General features: G+C 41.3%; 1 protein-coding gene across 6 annotated transcripts in view; it reads right to left on the bottom strand.

The window, feature by feature from the left end:
• Positions 1-3,759: 3,759 nt before the first annotated feature.
• LOC128689102 (probable glutamate receptor) overlaps positions 3,760-25,121 on the bottom strand; it is a 128,961-nt gene continuing 107,599 nt past the window's right edge. For 5 of the 6 annotated variants that reach the window (XM_070087312.1, XM_070087317.1, XM_070087311.1 and 2 more), the window contains 3 exons: positions 23,403-23,653; positions 9,322-9,430; positions 3,760-8,873 (listed from right to left, as the gene is read on the bottom strand). In XM_070087312.1, coding sequence (XP_069943413.1) covers positions 8,727-8,873; positions 9,322-9,430; positions 23,403-23,653 — 507 coding nt within the window. In that variant the 3' untranslated portion in view covers positions 3,760-8,726. The remainder of the gene's footprint in view (positions 8,874-9,321; positions 9,431-23,402; positions 23,654-25,121) is intronic. The other variant, XM_070087313.1, reaches the window with a different exon arrangement.

Raw genomic sequence — 25,121 nt, 5'->3', positions numbered from 1 at the left:
TTTAGGTTGTAGTCCATGACAGCTGCAGGCTTTAGAATGGGTTCATTGGTCTCTCTGTTGTCCCTGCCACTGGGTACCATTTCGTTTCTGTGAACTGATGTCAACAATGTGACATCACGTTTGTCATGCCACCGAAATGCCATGATGTCATTGGCAGCAAAGGCTTGCACCTCACCTCTGCGAGTGCCAGCGTTGAACCTTGGCATATGTTCACGATTACCACGCACTGTGCCACACACGTCTGTCAAGTTCACTCGCAAGAAATCACTGAGTAAGGGGCTTGTGTACCAGTTATCAGTAAATAACATATGCCCCTTACCAAGATATGGTTCCATCATTGTTCGAACCACATCACCAGAGATACCCAATAACTTCATGGTATCTCTCAAAGTATTACTGCCAGTGTACACAATGATACCCAAAACTAGACCACTTCTGCAATCACACAGTACAAATAGCTTTATACCAAAGCGTTTCCTCTTGCTTGGTATATATTGCTTGAATGAGAGTCTTCCTTTGAATAAAATCAAGGACTCATCAATAACAAGCTTCCTGAAGGGATAAAAATACATGCAGCACTTTTGTTTCAGGTACATAAACACATTTCTGATCTTATATAACCTGTCGCTTCTGTCAGGCCTGGTTTTGTCTGAAAAGTGTAACATACGTAAAAGTATCAGGAAACGATTGACACCTATAATGTCACTAAAACCTGGAGTTGAAATCAGGCGTTCTGTTGCCCAGTATGTGGTGACAGTGTGCTTATACACATGTGGTATAAGCATTATTGTGGCAAAAAACAGGTACATCTCTGCCACAGTTGTCTCCTTCCACTTGTGTAGCTGTGATTTTGGTGAGAGAATTGTATTTGCCATGGTGTAATCACAGTATGTGTTTGTTTCCCTGACAATGATATCCATCAGGGGTTCATCGAAAAATAACTCAAAGCAGTCCAGTTCACTGGCATTGTTCCCAAGTGGACAAGATGGCTTTATTCCACTTTGTGTTTCATCAAAGTCATGGGGACTGGGAACAAACTCGTCACCGTCCTGCCAATCCCAGATGCGGTCTGCTGGTGGGGTCTGGATATTGTACCGTGGTTGTGGTTGTGCAGGTTGTGGTTGTGCAGGTTGTGGTGGTGCAGGTTGTGGGAGTGTGGGGTAGGGTGAGGCTGGTTGTTGTGCTGCGTCAGCAGCGTGGGTAGTAGCGTGGCCCGCTGATGGTGCCACATGGGCTGTGCCACCCTCACTATCACCACCACTGCCTCCTCCCTCACTGTCACCATTCATACCCATCGTTACAATATCGTCATCTTCACTATCAGGTCGTGGTGTAGGGCCACAGGATGTGCTCCCAGAGTTTCTCCTTCCCCTTGGAACAACATATGAAACACTACCAGACCGCATGCTACGTCGTACATACGTACATACTGCCGCTTCACTGGGGAATATTCACTCTCACTGTCACTAGAACTGCTTTCAATGACCTTGAAATCACTATCACTATCACTGCTATCATCTGGGTGTTGTACACGACCAAATAGTTTCCTCTTTCGTCCTGGTACAGGTGAACATAAACGTGAACAAGCCGGCACAGCACCTGAGGTGGAAGGTTGTGGGTCATCTGGGTTTTCATCACTAATTACGTTATCCTGGGCACTTTTTCCGGTAACACTCACTTCAAAACCCTGGAATTCACTGTCACTCACATTTTCATTGCTGTTAGAGCTATCACTTGGGAACAAAAGACCTCCAATCCGCCGAGGAGTGAAGAACTTCTTACCGAGAGGCATGGTGAAAATGGACTAACAACATGGCGTTCCCACAATGCACCACTGGGTCCCAGATTTTTTTCACAGGGTGCACACTGACCACTGAGACCCATTCTCTCTCGAGTAGGCCTACCAGGCCTTTGGCGCTTGATTTGAAGCCACTAGATTTTGTGCGTATAAATACGTCAGAAACATTGGCTCGTAAGACGTATTTATACGTTGGAAACAGTCAAAGGGTTAAGGCAAGAGGGAGGTCGATTGCAAGATGTATTAGAATGGTCATCGACACCACAGACTGGGCATTCGGCGATAGATCTGCAATATTTCGCTGGATGGCCAAATCGCCAGCAATTTCTACACTGTTGCGGTGTAGGGATCACCATTCGAACTTGTAACCGATATCCTGCTACATAAACTGAGGATGGGAGTTCATGGCTGTCAAAAGTTAAACGAGCCACATTGTTAGGGTATCGTCTCCACCCGCGGGCAGGAAGAATGTAAGTGTCTACCTTGAGGATTGGGAGATCTTGGAGTTCCATCTGTTCAAGAATGTCAGTGCCACATGTCTGGAAATTTTGTTGAACTATGGTATGGGGCAGAATGACGGTACCACTACAAGAATTGAGGGAATGATGTTTTTCAATAGTGACAGGAACAGTATCAATATGGGAAAGACGAGAAAGCTCATGAGCCTGGGTAGCATTCTGTACGGTGATGTGCGTACCGCTCTTAAGAGCATGAAAAGATATATCTTTACCAACATGGCGTTGGAGTGCCTTGCCAATACTATGGTCAGAAAGATAGGCAGTAGAGGAAGTCGGTCGTAAAGTGAAGAATTTAGTCCATTGTTCAGTCTGAAACTGAGCATGGAAAGGTAGTGAAGGACGTGTCGATCGTTTCTGAGAAGAACGAGAAGGTGGAGAAGTATCATCAGCAGGTAATTGTCGTTGGCGTTTAGGCGTGGGACCAGAGTTGGTCCGACGTGGAACGGGTCGCCGATTCGAAAATTGCCGCACCGTAGAGGGAGAGGCCGGACGCATAGTCAGAAGAGAGCGAAGGTCAGATAAATCGAAGGAGTCAGTCAAGGCCTCAGTACCTGAAACGGGTGAGGAAACAGCACCAGCAAGAGGTACAGAGGCATGAGGAGTGTCTGAAGAGTGGTCCAAAGACGAGGCGGGGTCAGAACGAGGTGCGGTATCAAGAAGGGGCCCAGGGGTAGCAGGTTCATGGACTAGGGCTGCCATGGTTAGTTTACTTCTTTCTTTTTGTTTTTAAGAAAAAAAAGAAAGAAAAGAAAATAAAAATAAAAAAAAGAATAAAAAAAGGGGGGACCGGGGAGGGATAGTTCCTAGGAGGAATCAAAGGGCCAGAAATCTCCCTCCGCACCCAAGAGGACCTCAGCACCGCAAGTAGCACAGATGCATCATGGAACCCGTGCCATACCCTACCCATCATGCCAGTAAACTAACAATCCGGGACAGCAACCTCACATCTGCCGAGCTACCTCAGTGGACAAAAGAGAGGGTGGCCGGAAATCCACCACAAAGCATACCTCCTTCGGCCAACACCCCCGGAATCCGAAAGGTGGCTTCCAGAGATACACCCGTTGCCCGAGAGACACCCAAAGCCACCCTCCGGGAGACTGGAGAGGGATCGGGACATCCCCAGGCAATCCAGATTCCACGGCAAACTACGCCACTGCCAAGAACCTCAATGGAATGGGATGGACCCCGGTACCCTTTCCCCTACCTAGGAACTAGCGTGCCTGTGTGGGAAAAAAAAACAAAAAAAAAAACAAAGGCCAAAAAGGAAGGGCAAAAGGGAGGGGTGGGGAGGAGGAGGAGGGAAGGAAAAAGGGGAGGATGGGATAGGGAATGGGGGATTGGGGGGTAATTAGGTTCGGTCTGAGGAAGGAGACAGACAGGTCTAATTCCTCAGACCAGGAGCCTCTTCACCACGCCAAGGAGCCCCCCTTGAAGAGGGATCCTCTGACATTATCACTCCCAGGTCCTTCACATTACTTTTCTGCTCTATTGTATGGTTAGAATTTGTCGTATACCCTGACACATTTTTAATTTCTTCAAGTTTCCCCATATCTGAGTAGTTGAAATTTCTCTTCGTTGAACTTCATATTGTTTTGAGTGGCCCATTCGAAGATTTGGTTGATGTCCGCTTGGAGTCTCGCAGTGTCTTCGATGGAGGTCACTGCCATGGTAATCCGGGTGTCATCTGCAAAGGAAGACACAGAGCTATGGCTTACATCTCTGTCTATGTCAGAAATGAGGATGAGGAATAGAATGGGAGCAAGTACTGTACTGTGCCTTGTGGAACAGAGCTTTTTACCATGGCTGCCTGGGACTTTACTCTGTGTTCTATTTGTCAGGAACTTGTAGATCCATCTACCAACTTTTCCTGTTATTCCTTTATCATGCATTTTGTGTGCTATTACACCATGGTCACACTTGTCAAAAGCTTTTGCAAAATCTGTGTATACTACATCTGTATTTTGTTTATCCTCTACAGCATCCAGGACCTTGTTATAGTGGTCCAGTAGCTGGAACAGGCAGGAGCGACCTGCTCTAAACCCATGTTGCCCTGGGTTGTGTAATTGATGGGTATCTAGGTGGTTGGTTACCTTGCTTCTTAGAACCCTCTCGAAGATTTTTATGATATGGGATGTTAGTACTATTGATACACAAATAACCCGCACATAAAAGAGAGAAGCTTACGACGACGTTTCGGTCCGACTTGGACCATTGACAAAGTCACACTAACAGAGGTGGAGCAGGACGGCTATATATAGGCAGGAAGAGGTGGAGGTAATAGTAGTAGTAGTAGTAGTACAAGAATTGTATATAATACCGACAAGATGAAATTAAGACACATGCACAACACCCGGGCATCCCCATCGTAGACGTTTCGCCATCCAGCCAGCCAGTGGATGGCGAAACGTCCACAACAAAGACAACCAGACGCCGCACATGTGTCTTAATTTCATCAGTAGTAGTAGTAGTAGAAGAAGAAGATGTAGTAGTAGTGGTAGTGGTAGAAGTGGGAAATAAGGATGACGAGCCAGTCAACACATGTGCGGCGTCTGGTTGTCTTTGTTGTGGACGTTTCGCCATCCAGTGGCTGGCTGGATGGCAAAACGTCTACGATGGGGATGCCCGGGTGTTGTGCATGTGTCTTAATTTCATCTTGTCGGTATTATATACAATTCTTGTACTACTACTACTACTACCTCCACCTCTTCCTGCCTATATATAGCCGTCCTGCTCCACCTCTGTTAGTGTGACTTTGTCAATGGTCCAAGTCGGACCAAAACGTCGTCGTAAGCTTCTCTCTTTTATGTGCGGGTTATTTGTGTATCGTTCCAGTCACGGTATTGTGCCTTTTTGTTATTTAGTACTATTGGTCTGTAGTTCTTTGCAATTGCTTTACTGACACCTTTGTGGAGTGGGATGACCCCTGTGTCCATGCTCCCTCTCCATAAAATGCTGAAGGCACACGATAGGGGCTTCTTGCAATTCTTGATGAACACAGAGTTCCACGAGTCTGGGCCTGGGGCAAAGTGCATGGGCATGTCATTAATTGCCTCTTCAAAGTCTTGCGGAGTTAGAATAATATTTGAGATTTTTGGGATGACCAAATTTAGGGTTTCATTCATAAAGAATTCATTTGGATTGTCTGGGAAGTGGCTCGCTGAACACTGAGTCATATTGGGACTTTAGTATCTTACTCATTTCTTGGCTGTCATCTGTGTATGTCCCATCCTGCCTAAGCAGGGGCCCAATACTGCAGTAATAAATAATAAAGGATGGATCTAAAAAAAAAAACCCAAGATAAGATTTGTTTGGATTTTTAACCTAGAGAGTTAGTCACCCAAGGAAGTCAGTGCATCATTGAGGACTGTGTCCTATTTCCATTGGGTTCTTTATTCTTGCCCCCCAGGATGTGACCAGGTACCTACTTACTACTAGGTGAATAGGTACAGCAGTATTTCCACCCATGATGGGAACTGAATCATGGAGACTTAGTGTGTGAGGTGAGAGCAATGCCAACTGAGCCACCCTTAAAGAGTTAAGTACTTAAGTGTACACACAGGAAAAACACTCTTTTTAATGTACACTGTGATGATGGAAGCAATTTGTACAAAAATAATGGAGGCATGAGATTCTTCAAGTATATGTATATGACGTTAATGCACAACCAAGGTAAAGTACAAAAAGTGAGGAATGTTTCAAGAACAAGCTAAACAAAAAGTATTTGCAGTGTGTAAAAAAAATTCTGCATACCTCATACCCGTTACAATTTTTTAGTAAAATAGAATAAAAATTTAATATTAAATTTTTATTCTACAGTAGAATATTTTAAACCTGTAATAATGTTGGTAGAATTACCGACAATATGTAAAGTAAAAGGACACAAGTGCAACTAATGTGACATTTTATTGTGGCAACGTTTCGCTCTCCAGGAGCTTTGTCAAGCCGATACAAACAGTATATGGACACTTCAATAAAAGATCTAACCAGGACAAAATCAAAGCACCACGAACCAGTCAATGCAGGGTTTACACTCTACCCTGTGGAGGCTGTGGCAAGATTTATGTAGGTGAAACAGCAAGAAACCTCGACACCCGCCTCAATGAACACATTTACGCATGTAGGAACGATAACTTGAACAACGCCTGTGCACAACACCGAAATTCCACCAGTCATCTCATGAAATTCAGGGACGCCCAATTAGTGATCAAAGAAACTAATTTCCGCAGACGCAAGTGCCTCGAATCAGCACTGATAGTAGTTTCGAATACAATTAAACAAAACAACGGCAGCTTCGCCATCTCTGAAGTCTTAGCGAGAATCCTCCTGAAAACAGTAAACCCTGCCATCACACAGTCTCTCCTGTTATACTACACAAAGCACATTACAGAGAGTGAACACTGAAAAAGGCCTTCTCTATCCAGTCTATATTTGTCCAACCTATTTTTATGTTACCCAAGTAATAGCTTTTATATCCTTTTACTCATGTACGAATTAATTGCTCTACCATATTGTCACTACTACTACTACTACTACCACTAGTGAACATCGAAATGGTACCTCACTAGTATTGCACCTCACTCTGAGCCTTTATATACCCTCTGTGTCCATATACTGTTTGTATTGGCTTGACAAAGCTCCTGGAGAGCGAAACGTTGCCACAATAAAATGTCACATTAGTTGCACTTGTGTCCTTTTACTTTACATATTTTAAACTTTAAAATATTCTAAAAATCTAAATTGTTGCCACCTAAATTGTAACTTTACTTGCTTTTATAAAAACATATTTGTCCCCTCAAAGTTCTTTGAAGCTGGTGAGGGGCTCTTGATCTATGGAATTGAACTAATGCTTCAATTCCTTGAATCAAACCTGAATGCCTTCCATGCCCTGAGGCACTGCATGACCCAAGGGTTTAGTGCTCCCCCATGAATTTAATAAAAAAAATTTTACTTCACTGAATATCTTTTAAACAACCATTCATATTTACATTTTTTGTATTACTGTATGCAAGAACTATATTTAACCCTTTGAGGGTCGACAGGCCCTCTCCGAAACTCGTTCTCAGGGTCGGCCAAATTTAAAAAAAAAAAAAATTATTTTCTCTTATGAAAAGATAGAGAATCTTTTCCCGATCATAACGACACCAAAAGTTTGAAATTTGATAGAAAACTTACGGAATTATGCTCTCGCAAAGTTAGCGGTCTCGGCGATGTTTACGGATCGGCGATTTTGCCCACTTTGAGCCCCATTTTCGGCCAATTTCACTGTACTAGTCGACAAAAAACATGAATATTTCGCTAGAACTCCATTTTTTCTATCGAATGGGTGCAAGAAACCACCCATTTATAAATTCAACTATCCAGTACAGTGGTCAGAATTTAGCAATTTTGCCAATTTCACACAAATTTCAAAAGATGCCAATTTCGGAATAGGGTCCAGAATAAACAAGAAAGACATTCCTGGCACTAAAATGACATTTCCTCTAGTCATTAGTCACGTCTCAAGGCCCCTCTTATATTCTTTTGCTTTCCACTTTGAATTTTTATTCTCACAAAAAATATAAAATTTACTGTTATGCAGACTACTGCATTAGTGTAAAAAATGGTATAAATATTATTGGTGCACTTGTGAAAGAATATTAGACTCACCAGTTGACGTGTATTGCACGCTTGGCACGATTTGTTTACTTTTGAAGTCTGGTAAAAATCGAACATTTCTGCTACTTTGAGCTCAATTTCAAGGCACCTTTCATTGTAAAACCAGTCAAAATCATCTCAATTTCAGTAATATGTCTTCCATTCTATAAAATGAGACCAAGAAAACTAGAATACAACAATAAATACTATACGAAAATACACTGCAAAGTCGCTGATTTATTAAAAAAACATGGAAAAAGTTTTTTTTTTCTCATTATGCACCGTGTGCTGCAGGATTTTTTTTAGACTGTGCACACTGACCACATAGACCCATTCTTTCATATGAAGGCCTACCAGCTTTCTCCCACTAGATTTGAGGTCGCTAGAATTTATGAGTACTAGTACGTCAAAAACCCCTACGCGTAAGACGTACTAGTACGACGAAAACCCTCAAAGGGTTAATGCAAGTATATACTACTAATAATAATAAACATCCACAATTATCATCACCCTTAAAGATAAATTTATTATAAGCTTTGCAAAAAATGCTGCATTTTTTCTAAATTTTATCGCTTACCTATGTGATGCTTATTTGTAAATAAATATTTAAAAATAAGCTATGCAATTATAATAAGTTTGTCTCCTGTGATTCATCAAGATGCCCTAACTAGATGTGTGCCCTTATTATTTCAACTCGAGAGCTGGAAAAAAAATTATTTAATTACTTTGCATTTCCCAGAAACAAAATGTTTTACCAAATAATTTTTTTATAGACTCTACATATGCTCACAGAATGATGAATATTTTCTCTTTACCTGAATTTTGGTCATCTGAGATATGCACTTAATGACTAATTTCTCTAGACTTAAGAGAAGGACACTGAACCCAACACCCAGGCTCAGCAACACGAATGCTGTGAAGACCTAGGGGAAAAAATATTTTGTGAGGGCCTTTTAACCCTTAAACAGTCCAAACAAATCGACGTTCAAATTCGTAGTGCTACAAAAGTAGATCTACTTTTTTTAGCATTTTCAAATGTAACAAAAAAAAATGTAGATAAAAGTTTTTTTTTACACATTTTCAAATGTAAAACAAAAAAGAAGATCTACATTTTTTTACATACTTTCAGATGTTGAAAAAACGTATACATGTATATACGTTTGGACCATTTAAGGGTTAATGTCCAATATTCAAATAAATTTTAAGAATATAGAGAATATATACAGTATTTCTGCAATTATGCTATATTTAAAAAGAATGTAAAGATTTGGTGAAACATGATAAGTAACTGCAATCCATTCATAACTATTTGTTAGAATAATATACTGTACAGTAGTTTGCAAATGTATTGGGGTTAATCATGTACTGTACCTGTTGAAAGCCAAGTGCAACTACTGGCTGATTAGAACACGAATAGGGTCGAGGGTACCACACATTTTTTAACTTCTGCAGTATCCCAGATTCACGGTATTTGTTGATGCTGCAACAGTAATAGAGTTTACTATGAGGAAAAAAAACAGAGTTTGACCAAAATTAGTGAAACATGCTGTTACTGTATTCTAGGAAGATATCTATTTGTTTTTACTTCATCAGCCATCCCCAACCAAGGTAAGGCGACTTCTAAAAAGGTAATGTTCCCCACCACTTTCAATTGCTGTCTTACCAAGAGTGTGTTGATACCACAATTCAGATGATCCTCCAAGTACAACATTGTGCCCCTTCTCTAGGACTTTAAGTCCAACTAACTGGTTCTCCCTGAATCACTTCATGAGTGTAACATTGCTCACACTCTTAACAGCAGTCAGCATTAAAACCTACTTTTCTCCACCCATTAGGATCTAATATACTCTCACAAGCCTGCTGGATGCTCTGGCCCATAGAACTCAAAACCTTTACTCCCTTCCTCCTAATGTTCCTAGGATGATCACTACCCTTCCTTCCACCCCAGATATACACACCTTCGTCATAACATGTTGCAATAACTTTTGAATGTGCAATCGATTAGAAATAGAAAATGGTTATCACTATCCACCGAATACTAGTACAGTTGATATCGAAGTCCAAAACTAATTTGCATCAATATTCATTATTACTTTAACTCTACAAACTGTCTGATAGAGCAAACATATTGCTATGTTTTAAGTATGAAAAACTAATAATATAATTATCATGTTTAGCACTACAACACTGTAGGTTGGAATATGCTGTGAAAGTTAGGGATGCACATGGGTTGGGGTGGGGGAGGGGTAAATGTTAGGAGAGATGAGGGTTATGCGAGTGTAAAATTGAAATCAGTTGCTGTAATAGGTTAGTTTCCGTTGAAAAAAAGTCAGTTTCTGTGTCAAAGCTGGGACCTTCAGTAAGGTCAGAGTGAGCGTGTTATGGCAGTGAAGTTGGCGAAGGTGTGGACTGACAGTGCTACCCAGCAGTTCTTGTGGAGAAGTACCTGTCATTCCATCATGTGGTACCCTCGAGTGACTCTTGTGTCCAATTCATAAGAGTGAGAGTGCAGTTTCCCCAACTTGACAGCAGTGGGAAGAAGGCCAGAATCTAGACCAAGATTTGATATCTAACAATTTATTGCCTACAATTTTTTCAGCAAGCTGCGGAGTTGCAATGCTCTCGCCTCACACAGTGTCCTTGGTTCAATTCCCAACATGGGTGGAAATGTTGGGAATGTTAACTTACACTTGCAGCCCTGTTCACCTAGCAGTAAGTAGGTACCTGGGTATTAGTCAACTGGTATGGGTTGCATCCTGGGACTAGATTGAAGGACCTCAATGGAAATGAGACAGTCATCAATGACACACTAACTTAAGGGTTATCTTAGGTGGTTAACCCTCCGGGTTAAAAATTCAAACAAATCTTATGTTACCCCTGTAGGAAACTGGGAGGTTGTGAATAGCTGACCACGTAACTGAGTGTTTGTTCAATGCCCTGAATATCGACGTGTCCAGGGACACAGCAAATAAAACTTCTTTGCATTTACTAGAAATGCAACAGGAAAAGGATGATGGGATGAGGTTAGTTGAATTTCTGGATAGCTTGTTGGAAGTTGGAAACCACCATAAATGATGAGACGGGTATGATAGCAGTGAAATTACTTGCTGACATTAGTAAATGATCTTTGAACACTCAGGAAAAAACAGCTACATATCTGACACCATCTAGAAAGTTAGAGCCATCAGTGTACATGGCTAATGCATGAGAATGAACATATTCATGAAAGAGACTATAAAACTGTAGTAGACAAGTGAGCTTTTAGGCATAAAGCAGTGAGGAGCAAACTTGAATCAACAGAATTTCCAAAGGAGGGAAAGAACTGTAAAAAGCATGTTGACCATAAAGAGAAGGCAAATTATGGGATTTTATTAGAAAGTGAAAATGTAGAGGAAAAAGGCATAATAAAGGAAAGAAGATAAAATAAATTAGTCTTACTAATATCTACAGGCAAGAAAGGCCACTTCCAGCAGCAAGACAGGATCAACATTCTGGGTAAGTGCTGTACTGTACACTTTTTTTTTTTCAACAAGTCGACCGTCTCACACCGAGGCAGGGTGACCCAAAAAAGAAAGAAAATCCCCAAAAAGAAAATACTTTCATCATCATTCAACACTTTCACCACACTCACACATTATCAGTTTTTGCAGAGGTGCTCAGAATACAACAGTTTAGAAGCATACACATATAAAGATACACAACATATCCCTCCAAACTGCCAATATCCCAAACCCCTCCTTTAAAGTGCAGGCATTGTACTTCCCATTTCCAGGACTCAAGTCCAACTATATGAAAATAACTGGTTTCACTGAATCCCTTCACTAAATATTACCCTGCTCACACTCCAACAGATCGTCAGGTCCCAAGTACCATTCGTCTCCATTCACTCCTATCTAACACGCTCATGCACGCTTGCTGGAAGTCCAAGTCCCTTGCCCACAAAACCTCCTTTACCCCCTCTCTCCAACCCTTTCGAGGACGACCCCTACCCCGCCTTCCTTCCCCTATAGATTTATATGCTTTCCATGTCATTCTACTTTGATCCATTCTCTCTAAATGACCAAACCACCTCAACAACCCCTCTTCTGCCCTCTGACTAATACTTTTATTAACTCCACACCTTTTCCTAATTTCCACACTCCGAATTTTCTGCATAATATTTACACCACACATTGCCCTTAAACAGGACATCTCCACTGCCTCCAACCGTCTCCTCGCTGCTGCATTTACCACCCAAGCTTCACACCCATATAAGAGTGTTGGTACTACTATACTTTCATACATTCCCTTCTTTGCCTCCATAGATAACGTTTTTTGACTCCACATATACCTCAACGCACCACTCACCTTTTTTCCCTCATCAATTCTATGATTAACCTCATCCTTCATAAATCCATCCGCCGACACGTTAACTCCCAAGTATCTGAAAACATTCACTTCTTCCATACTCCTCCTCCCCAATTTGATATCCAATTTTTCTTTATCTAAATCATTTGATACCCTCATCACCTTACCCTTTTCTATGTTCACTTTCAACTTTCTACCTTTACACACATTCCCAAACTCATCCACTAACCTTTGCAATTTTTCTTTAGAATCTCCCATAAGCACAGTATCATCAGCAAAAAGTAACTGTGTCAATTCCCATTTTGAATTTGATTCCCCAAAATTTAATCCCACCCCTCTCCCGAACACCCTAGCATTTACTTCCTTTACAACCCCATCTATAAATATATTAAACAACCATGGTGACATTACACATCCCTGTCTAAGACCTACTTTTACCGGGAAGTAATCTCCCTCTCTTCTACACACCCTAACCTGAGCCTCACTATCTTCATAAAAACTCTTTACAGCATTTAATAACTTACCACCTATTCCATATACTTGCAACATCTGCCACATTGCTCCTCTATCCACTCTATCATATGCCTTTTCTAAATCCATAAAAACTTCCCTACCTTTATCTAAATACTGTTCACATATATGCTTCAATGTAAGCACTTGATCTACGCATCCCCTACCCACTCTGAAACCTCCTTGCTCATCCGCAATCCTACATTCTGTCTTACCTCTAATTCTTTCAATTATAACCCTATCGTACACTTTTCCTGGTATACTCAGTAAACTTATTCCTCTATAATTTTTACAGTCTCTTTTGTCCCCTTTCCCTTTATATAAAGGGACTATACATGCTCTCCGCCAATCCCTAGGTACCTTCCCCTCTTTCATACATTTATTAAACAAAAGTACCAACCACTCCAACACTATATCCCCCCTGCTTTTAACATTTCTGTCATGATCCCATCAGTTCCAGCTGCTTTACCCCCTTTCATTCTACGTAATGCCTCACGTACCTCCCCCACACTTACATTCTGCTCTTCTTCACTCCTAAAAGATGGTATACCTCCCTGACCAGTGTATGAAATTACTGCCTCTCTTTCTTCCTTAACATTTAAAAGTTCCTCAAAATATTCTTGCCATCTACCTAATACCTCCCTCTCCCCATCTACTAACTCCCCTACTCTGTTTTTAACTGACAAATCCATACTTTCCCTAGGCTTTCTTAACTTGTACTGTACACAACATAGTTAAATAGTTTAGTTAGTTTAATGTTTATTATGCACCCCATACCCATTCTGTGGGCAGTAGTCAAAAGATTACAGAGGTACATAATTGGTTCAGTTAAATAGCTGTAATGTATTTTACATCCAGTATATTATTGTATTGTTTAATTAATATGTAGTATTCACTGTAGAAATATTGCTTTATTATATAAGGAAATGAAAAGGAATCTTGAAGGGTAAAATATTTGGTAAAAATATAACTGAAATTAGAGGTGGAAAATAAATCCATGTTAATTTGTTTCTTATGGGGAAAATAGAAAGTACAGAGTACAAAATATTGAGTAAAAACACCATGGAGATAAAAGGCTCAAAATTATGGAATACCCTACCAGGAAGTTTTATAAGTTACCTATATCTGCCTACTGCTACGAAACTTAATAACAACCTGAACTTCATATGGTATTTGGGACCTGACGATCTGTTGGAGTGTGAGCAGGGTAATATTTAGTGAAGGGATTCAGGGAAACTGGTTATTTTTATAGAGCCGGACTTGAGTCCTGGAAATGGGAAATATAATGCCTGCACCCTGAAGGAGGGGTTTCGGGATATTAGCAGTTTGGAGGGATATGTTGTGTCTCTTTATGCGTATGTATATGCTTCTAAACTGTTGTGTTCTGAGCACCTCTGCAAAAACAGTGATTATGTATGAATTAGGTGAAAGTGTTGAATGATGATGAAAGTATTTTCTTTTTGGGGATTTTCTTTCTTTTTGGGTCACCCTGCCTCGGTGGGATTCGGCCGACTTGTTAAAAAAAAAAAAATACATAGATCTTAAATAAATATTAAACCTCTCTAATGCAACCTGCTTATCCAGCCTCCACTCAGCATTCATACTCAAACTTATTGTCACCAGTATATTTCTATCCCAATAATTATAACTAATAACACACTACTGCAAGTTATTTCTTTCTATATTACCCGTAGCTCGGTTAGTAGTGCACTCAGCTCACACACTGAGGTCCGTGGTTCAATCGCTGGTATGGGTGGAAACATCTGAGTGTGTTTCCTGAAGACACTTACTGTCCTTGTTCACCTAGCAGTAAATATATACCTGGGTGTTAACCAACTAGTGTGGGTCACATTCTGGAGTATACCAGGAGTGTTCTAAGGGTCAACACCCCCCCCAGCCTGGTCCATAACCAGGCCTCGTGGTGAATCAGGACCTGATCAACCAGGTAGTTACTGCTGGCATACGCAAACTGACTTACAAACCACAGCCCGGTTGGTCAGGTACCATTTAAGTGTCTGTCCAGCTCCTTCTTGAAAACAGCGAGGGGTCTATTGGTAATCTCCCTGTTGCATGCTGGGAGGCAGTTGAACAATTTTGGACCCCCGACACTTATTGAGTTATCTCTTAGCGTACTCATGGTGTCCCCTGCTTTTCACTGGGAGGATACTGCACTGCCTGCCAAGTCTTTTGCTTTCGTAAAGTGATTTCTGTGTGCAGATTTGGGGCTAGTCCCATTAGGATTTTCCAAGTGTATATTATCATGTATCTTTCTTGCCTGCATTCCAAGGAGTAAAGGTCAAGGGACTTCAACCATTCTCAATAATCAAGGTACTGTATTGTGCTTATACGTGCAGTGAAAGTTCTCTGTATATACTCCTGGTTTGCAGCTTCACCTGCCTTGAAAAGGGCCGTTAGTGTACAGAAGTGCTCCAGCCTAGAAAGAACAAGAGATTTGAAAAGAATCATCATTGGCTTGGCATCCCCAGTTTTGAAGGTTCTTGTTATCCATCCTCTCATTATCTTAGCAGATGTGGTAGACAAATTGTGATCTTTGAAAGCGAGATTCACTGACATTATCACTCCCAGGTCCTTCAAATTAGTTTTTTGCTCTATTGTGTGATTGTAATTTGTTTTATACTCCACTCCAGTTTTTATTTCCTTGGATTTTTCATAGTGGAGTAATTGAAATTTATCTCAATGAACTTCATATTGTTTTCTGAGGCCCATTTAAAGACTTGGTTAATGTCCGACTGGAGATTTGCAGTGTCCTCAATGGATGTTCCTGGGGACAACATTAACCTAATTTTCCCGAAATACTCTGCATAACAAGGGGTTTCTATAATGTATGTCACTGATGTCAGCTAGGTCTGTAAGTTGTATCATACACTTGTAGAAATACATACAGTGGTCCCTCAATAATCGTCCGGCCTGAAAGTCGTCCATTTCGGAAATAGTCCTGTTTTTTCGTCAAAATATTGGCTCGGAAATGGTCCGGTAACTCGCTAATAGTCCTTCGTCCCAGACGCGTATGCACGGTCTGAGCAGCCTCGAGCCGCCTCAGCCTTTCCTTCCCAGCCAGTGTGCCATTGTTTACCAGTGAGCGACGGTCCCCTCACGTGCTCCAGTGAAATATTTCATAATATTTCATTTATTTTAGTGCTTGCAAGTTATTTAAGTGCTAAATAAGCTACCATGGCTCCAAAGAAAGCTCCTAGTGCCAAGCCTTTGGTAAAGAAGGTGAGAAATACGATTGAATTTAAGAAAAACATCATTGAACAATATGATAGTGGCGTACGTGTGGGCGAACTGGCCAGGATGTATAACAAATCCCGTACAACCATATCTTCCATCATAGCCAAGAAAAAGGAAATCAAGGATGCTGTTGTTGCAAAGGGGGTAAATATGCTGACAAAAATGAGATCACCAGTACTCGAAGATGTTGAGAAGTTATTATTGGTGTGGATAAATGAGAAACAATTAGCAGGAGACAGTCTTATGACGTCGCTTATTTGTGAAAAGGCTAGGCAGTTGCATGACGATTTGGTAAAGAAATTGCCTGCAACTAGTGATGATGTGAGTGAATTTAAGGCTAGCAAAGGCTGGTTTGAGAGATTTAAGAAGCGTACTGGCATACACAGTGTGGTAAGGCATGGTGAGGCTGCCAGTTCGGACCACAAGGCGGCTGAAAAATATGTGCATGAATTCCAGGAGTACATAAACAGTAATGGACTGAAACCTGAACAAGTGTTCAATTGTGACGAAACAGGCCTCTTTTGGAAGAAAATGCCAAAGAGGACCTTCATTACACAAGAGGAAAAGGCAATGCCAGGACACAAGCCTATGAAAGACAGGCTGACGCTAATGTTCTGTGCTAATGCTAGTGGGGATTTCAAAGTGAAGCCGTTACTAGTGTACCATTCTGAAAATCCCAGAGTGTTCAGGAAAAACAATGTTATGAAGAGTAAATTGTGCGTGTTTTGGAAATCTAATAGTAAGGCATGGGTCACGAGGGAAATTTTTGTAGAGTGGTTCAACGAAGTGTTTGGCCCTAGTGTGAAGAATTACCTCCTGGAAAAGAAATTGGATCTCAAGTGCCTCCTAGTAATGGACAATGCACCTGCTCATCCTCCAAACTTGGATGACCTAATTCTGAAGGAGTTTGGGTTCATCACAGTAAAGTTCTTGCCCCCGAATACCACTCCTCTCCTCCAACCCATGGACCAGCAGGTCATTGCAAACTTTAAAAAACTCTACACCAAAGCAATGTTTGAAAGGTGCTTGAATGTGACCTCAGACACTCACTTGACCCTACGAGATTTTTGGAAAGAACATTTCAGTATTCTCCATTGTGTAAGCCTTATAGGTAAGGCTTGGGAGGGAGTGACTACCAGGACTTTGAACTCTGCTTGGAGAAAATTGTGGCCAGATTGTGTCCACAAGAGGGATTTTGAAGGGTTTGGGGCTGACCCTGATGAGCCTATGTCAGTTGTTAAATCCATTGTGGCACTGGGGGCTTCCATGGGGTTGGATGTGAGTTTGGAGGATGTGGAAGAGTTGGTGGAGGACCACAACAAAGAGCTAACCACTGAGGAGCTGCAAGAGCTTCAGCAGGAACAGCAACAGATGGCAGCTCTGAATCTTGCTGCAGAGGAGGAGGAAGAGAGATGGAGGAAGGTGCCTTCTTCAGAAATTAAGGAGATTTTTGAAATGTGGGGTAGGATGGAAAGATTTATGGAGAAACATCACCCAGAGAAGGATGTTGCAAGCCATATCGGCAACTTGTACAGTGACAGAGTCTTGGCCCATTTTAGGGAAGTTTTAAAGAGACGCCAGAAACAGAGCTCTCTGGACAGTTTTTTTGCGAGACAGGACTCCAGTGACTCTCAAGGTGGTCCTAGTGGCATTAAGAAACAGAGAAGAGAAGTAACCCCAGAAAAGCAATTGGTACCCAAGGTGTTGATGGAAGGGGATTCCCCTTCCAAACAGTAATTCATCCAATTAGTCTCCTTCTCCAGTCTTCCATACACAAAGAAGAATCGCCAATAAAGGTAAGTGTTATTCTGTTAATGTTTAATTCATCATGTGCCACTGTATTGTTTATGTACTACATCTATATTTCATGTAAAAAAATTTTTTGCTTTAATACTTCTGGGTGTCAGGAACGGATTAATTGAATTTACATTATTTCTTATGGGGAAAATTGATTCGTAAATCGTCCATTTCGATAATAGTCCCACTTCCAGGAACGGATTACGGACGATTATTGAGGGACCACTGTATTTGTTAAATTTATTATAATGTACAATAATCTTATCTTCAGATTACTTTATTGCTGCATGTTAACCCTTTGACTGTCGCGGCCGTATATATACGTTTTACGAGGTGCCGTGTTTGACGTATATATACTCATAAATTCTAGCGGCTTCAAATCAAGCAGGAGAAAGCTGGTAGGCCCACATGTGAGAGAATGGGTCTGTGTGGTCAGTGTGCACCATATAAAAAAAATCCTGGAGCACGCAGTGCATAATGAGAAAAAAAAAACTCCGACCGTTTTTTTTTAATTAAAATGCCGACTTTGTGGTCTATTTTCGTATAGTATTTATGGTTGTATTCTCGTTTACTTGGTCTCATTTGATAGAATGGAAAACATATTACAGAAATAGTGGTGTTTTTGATTGATTTTACTATAAAAAGAACCTAGAAATGGAGCTCAAAGTAGGGGAAATGTTTGATTTTTGCCAATGTTCAAAAGTAAACAAATGATGCCATTTTCCAATAAATGTCCAACTAGCCATTCTAATATGCAGTCATGAATGGGTTGATGTTATTTATACAGCTATTACAGCATTGCAGTAGTCTGCATAATAGTAAGTCTAATATTTTTTGTTTGAATAAAAATTCAAAATAGAAAGCAAGAGTAATATCAGAGGGGCCTGGAGACATGACTGATGAGCAAAGAAAATGTTATTTTAGAGCCTGGAATGTCGGCATTGTTCATTCTGGACCTTATTTTGAAATTTTCATATTTTTTAGTTTTCGTGAAATTGGCCAAATTGCAAATTTCTGACCACATTATTAGGTAGTTGAAATCAGTAAATGGGCAGTTTCTTGTACTCAATCGATAGAAAAAATGAAGTTCTAAAGAAATAGCTATGAGTTTGGGCGACTGGAACAATGGAATTAGCCGAAAATAGGGCTCAAAGTGGGCGAAATCGCCGATTTGTAAACAGCGCCGAGGTCGCTAACTTCGCGAGAGCATAATTCCGTCAGTTTTCCATCAAATTTCGTTTTTTTGGTGTCATTACAATCGGGAAAAGATTCTCTATCATTTCATAAGAAAAAATAATTTTTTTTTTTTTTTAAATTTTGCGACACCAGGAGACACCTCAGGATTGGGGGTTGCGACAGTCAAAGGGTTAAACTTTGGGGGTTGCGACAGTCAAAGGGTTAAACTTTGAATTTAAATAATTTTAATTCCACTGTACAAAAGTATTATGTCTAGTATTTTTAAGATTAATTTTAGTTTAGACAGTAATGGTGAAGCTGGAGATTTTGTCCAGGTAGTCGGGAATTATACGCAGGAAGGAATACATATAAATGACCTCACAGGGGACAGGAGCCATAGTAGGGAAACAAGTGTAGTCAAAGATAAGATAAAACCAATATTGCAAACTAGAAATTCCGCAGGAAATAGCAAACAAGAGGACTCAAATAGCAATAGTGAGGATAAATTACCAAAAACAACTGGTGGGAGCTCCATTGTTGGTGCTAGGGAGGATAGAAGTAAGACAGGGAAACATGCACCAACAGGGAATACAGTCACAGAAACCCAAGGCAAGCGGAAACCAAGCCTGTGCACATACTATGCACTTGGTATCTGCTGGCATGGGAAATCTGGAAAAACAGATGGGACGTGCAACTATGACCACCCTAGAAAATGCCATGCACATATGACAACAGGAAAATGCAAACTCCCTTCCTGTAAGCTTTTTCACCCTGAAATGTGTACCTCTTCAGTACAGGAAAGACTGTGCTATAACTTAAATTGCCAGGCATACCATCTAAAGGGGACAAAAAGATACAAAACATCCAGGCCATGGGAAAACCTGGGTAGCCACAGCCACTCAAGAGGGAGAGGTTTTTTAGTGCCAGGAAGGAAAAAAAACTGGCAGGAAATGGCAGAAATCGTACACCAAATCCAGTCATTCCTGGAGTGGAACCACAGTCGATGGCCTCCACTCCAACAGATACAGATACTAATGCCGGAAAAAAAATCCCCCCCCAGTACAAACAATACCACCAGTCCGATAACATTCTTCTTTGCAAATATACAGGGTCTAAAGCCAGCAACAAACAACAAAACACCTTTCATCCGTGGACTGCTTGCAGAGGCAAAGGCAATGTTCGCGGCTTTCACTGAGACCCACATAAAGGATCACTTGGACAATGAAATATGGATCCCAGGTTACAACCTATACAGATGTGACAGAGTGAACAGGCAAAAGGGGGGGGTTGGCCTGTACATTGCAGAGTCACTTGTTTGCACAGAACTGCTTAATGCCTCAAATGACGTAGTGGAAGTTTTAGCAGTAAAGGTCAAGAACCAAAACCTAGTCATTGTGGTAGTCTACAAGCCTCCGGATGCAACATCCCAGCAATTCCAGGAACAGCTGTTAAAAATTGACCACTGTCTGGAAAATCTTCCAGCTCCTGCACCCAACATCTTGCTCCTGGGGGATTTCAACTTAAGGCACCTAAAATGGAGGAATATAGCAAATAATATTGTTGCAGTAATAACACCAGGAGGCAGCTCTGATGAAAACTCACACTCACACGAGCTTTTAAATCTCTGCACAAAATTCAATTTAAACCAGCAAATAATAGAGCCTACTAGACTGGAGAATACACTAGACCTCATATTCACTAACAATGATGATCTGATAAGAAATGTCACCATATCAAAAACAATATACTCAGATCACAACATAATTGAGGTTCAGACATGTATGCGAGGAGCCCCAGACCGACAAAATGAGACTAGTCACGAGGGAGCATTCACCAAATTCAACTTCAATAACAAAAACATAAAGTGGGACCAAGTAAACCAAGTCCTAACCGATATAAGCTGGGAAGATATACTAAGCAACACAGACCCCAAACTTATGCCTAGAACAGATTAACTCGGTGGCACTCGATGTATGCACAAGGCTTATTCCTCTAAGAAAAAGGAGGAGTAGATGTAAAATAGAATGAGACAGGCGCTCCCTTTACAGGAGACGGAAAAGAATAACAGAGCGGCTAAAAGAGGTCAATATATCTGAAATGCGCAGGGAGACACTGGTCAGAGAAATAGCAAGCATCGAACTTAAGCTAAAAGAATCCTTTAGGAGTCAGGAATCGCGGGAAGAACTAAAAGCTATAAATGAAATCGAAAGAAACCCAAAGTATTTCTTCTCCTATGCCAAATCAAAATTGAGAACAACGCCCAGTATTGGGCCCCTACTTAAACAAGATGGGTCCTACACAGATGACAGCAAGAAAATGAGTGAGCTACTCAAGTCCCAATATGACTCAGTTTTTAGCAAGCCGCTAACCAGACTGAGAGTCGAAGATCAAAATGAATTTTTTATGAGAGAGCCACAAAATTTGATTAACACAAGCCTATCCGATGTTATCCTGACGCCAAATGACTTCGAACAGGCGATAAATGACATGCCCATGCACTCTGCCCCAGGGCCAGACTCATGGAACTCTGTGTTCATCAAGAACTGCAAGAAGCCCCTATCACGAGCCTTTTCCATCCTATGGAGAGGGAGCATGGACACGGGGGTCGTCCCTCAGTTACTAAAAACAACAGACATAGCCCCACTCCACAAAGGGGGCAGTAAAGCAACAGCAAAGAACTACAGACCAATAGCACTAACATCCCATATCATAAAAATCTTTGAAAGGGTCCTAAGAAGCAAGATCACCACCCATCTAGAAACCCATCAGTTACACAACCCAGGGCAACATGGGTTTAGAACAGGTCGCTCCTGTCTGTCTCAACTACTGGATCACTACGACAAGGTCCTAAATGCACTAGAAGACAAAAAGAATGCAGATGTAATATATACAGACTTTGCAAAAGCCTTCGACAAGTGTGACCATGGCGTAATAGCGCACAAAATGCGCGCTAAAGGAATAACAGGAAAAGTCGGTCGATGGATCTATAATTTCCTCACTAACAGAACACAGAGAGTAGTCGTCAACAGAGTAAAGTCCGAGGCAGCTACGGTGAAAAGCTCTGTTCCACAAGGCACAGTACTAGCTCCCATCTTGTTCCTCATCCTCATATCCGACATAGACAAGGATGTCAGCCACAGCACCGTGTCTTCCTTTGCAGATGACACCCGAATCTGCATGACAGTGTCTTCCATTGCAGACACTGCAAGGCTCCAGGCGGACATCAACCAAATCTTTCAGTGGGCTGCAGAAAACAATATGAAGTTCAACGATGAGAAATTTCAATTACTCAGATATGGTAAACATGAGGAAATTAAATCTTCATCAGAGTACAAAACAAATTCTGGCCACAAAATAGAGCGAAACACCAACGTCAAAGACCTGGGAGTGATTATGTCGGAGGATCTCACCTTCAAGGACCATAACATTGTATCAATCGCATCTGCTAGAAAAATGACAGGATGGATAATGAGAACCTTCAAAACTAGGGAGGCCAAGCCCATGATGACACTCTTCAGGTCACTTGTTCTATCTAGGCTGGAATATTGCTGCACTCTAACAGCACCTTTCAAGGCAGGTGAAATTGCCGACCTAGAAAATGTACAGAGAACTTTCACGGCGCGCATAACGGAGATAAAACACCTCAATTACTGGGAGCGCTTGAGGTTTCTAAACCTGTATTCCCTGGAACGCAGGAGGGAGAGATACATGATTATATACACCTGGAAAATCCTAGAGGGACTAGTTCCGAACTTGCACACGAAAATCACTCACTACGAAAGCAAAAGACTTGGCAGACGATGCACCATCCCCGCAATGAAAAGCAGGGGTGTCACTAGCACGTTAAGAGACCATACAATAAGTGTCAGGGGCCCGAGACTGTTCAACTGCCTCCCAGCACACATAAGGGGGATTACCAACAGACCCCTGGCAGTCTTCAAGCTGGCACTGGACAAGCACCTAAAGTCAGTTCCTGATCAGCCGGGCTGTGGCTCGTACGTTGGTTTGCGTGCAGCCAGCAGCAACAGCCTGGTCAATCAGGCGCTGATCCACCAGGAGGCCTGGTCACAGACCGGGCCGCGGGGGCATTGACCCCCGAAACTCTCTCCAGGTAAACTCCAGGTCTCTCCAGTTTTACCAAAGACAAAATTGAAAATAAAACCATTTGATTTAAAGACTTGTATTGCAGATCATGACTATTTTAGAGGTTTCTTCCAGGATTCAGATTTGAAAAAGCTATCCTGAGATAAATATCATCTAAAATAAAGGGATGGTCTACTGTGTATCTTTATACCCACTCGTCAGCTTTTCACCCATTCCCACATCCTGAACTGTATTCATAAAATTGCACATTTTGATAACTGACTCACAAATGATCAAAGAGCTGGAGGTAGGGAGAGCCTTGAGGCCAGGCCAGGGCACCGTCATTGAAAAGGAGGTGCCGATGAGCGGACTTGAAGATGCAAGCTCCCACACTGTCAAGTCGCTGTACCTCGTAGGACCCCACATAAGCATAGTCAGAGTTCTTCAGTGCCAATGTTCGTAACTCAATAATCGACTTCTTCAGCGTATCCGTGTAAGGTTCAATGAGTGCCTTATAGTACACAAGGAAATTTTGGTTCTGCAATAAGAACGGTAAAAGTTTTATAGTTATATTTCTCATACATCATTTGCATGTTAATGACAGTGTTCATTTTATTAAACCTTGTTTTTGCAATCAGAATATCAAGTGTTCTAAAATATTCTAACAACAGGCTTCAAAATTCTATTTAAGAGTATAATTAAAAGTTAACTTAATCTTCTTTCAACACACCGGCCGTATCCCACCAAGGCAGGGTGGCCCAAAAAGAAAAACTAAAGTTTCTCTTAAATTTAGTAATTTATACGGAAGAAGGGGTTACTAGCCCGTTGCTCCCGGCATTTTAGTCGCCTCTTACAACACGCATGGCTTATGGAGGAAGAATTCTGTTCCACTTCCCCATGGAGATAAGAGGAAATAAACAAGAACAAGAACTAGAAAGAAAATAGAAGAATACCTAGAAGGGTGTGTATATATTTGCTTGTACATGTATGTGTAGTGTGACCTAAGTGCAAGTAGAAGTAACAAGACATACCTGAAATCTTGCATGTTTATGAGACAGACAAAAGACACCAGCAATCCTACCATCATGTAAAACAATTACAGGTTTTCGTTGTACACTCACTTGGCAGGACGGTAGTACCTCCCTGGGTGGTTGCTGTTTACCAACCTACTACCTAGGAGTTAACTTAATACAGCCATCATTTTATCCCATTTATTAACATAATTGTGACCCCAAGATCGCAAAGCAGGTAGAGTTCTTATTGAAGTATTAATTTAAAAATTAATAAAACAGTTTAAGCCTTAAATGCCAGTAGTTTAAAGTTGATTACAAACCATATAAAGAATCAATACATTTGAATTCTCTCACAGTCACTCCAAGCTCGCATCATCTACACCTCACCGAGAAAAAATGTTTATTAAATATAAGGATAACCACTTCACTATGCTCTCACACGAGCCCATCATTTTAAGGTAAATGGATACATTTGCAACATTTTGTTTGCAGATGTTTCATCAAGCATCAAAGTGCATTAACAGAAAAAAATGGAATAAAATAAACTCGTGTAACATGAAACACTTATCACTAGCTGTGTGCCAGCAGCTCTGGAGAGAACGCACCACATGCTGAAAGATAGTCTTGTCTGATCTGGCCTGGTGTAGATAGTACTGCGTACTTTGTCCCAAAGTTTGTAGGGTCGAGCTTCCTGTGGTCTAAATATTATACATATTTTTTTTCAATGCGTCAGCCGTCTCCCACCGAGGCAGGGTGACCCAAAAAAGAAAACACTTTCACCATCATTCACGCATAATCACTGTCTTTGCAAAGGCGCTCAGATACGACAGTTTAGACGTCCCGCCAAACAGCCAATATCCCAAACCCCTCCTTTAAAGTGCAGTCAATGTACTTCCCACCAGCTAACTGGTTTCCCTGAATCCCTTCACAAAATATTATTCTGCTTACAATCCAATAGCTCATCAGGTGCCAAAAACCATTCATCTCCATTTA

Source organism: Cherax quadricarinatus, chromosome 21 (assembly GCF_038502225.1).
Source record: "Cherax quadricarinatus isolate ZL_2023a chromosome 21, ASM3850222v1, whole genome shotgun sequence".
NCBI lineage: Eukaryota > Metazoa > Arthropoda > Malacostraca > Decapoda > Parastacidae > Cherax > Cherax quadricarinatus.
This window is presented reverse-complemented; position numbering and strand designations above follow the sequence as displayed.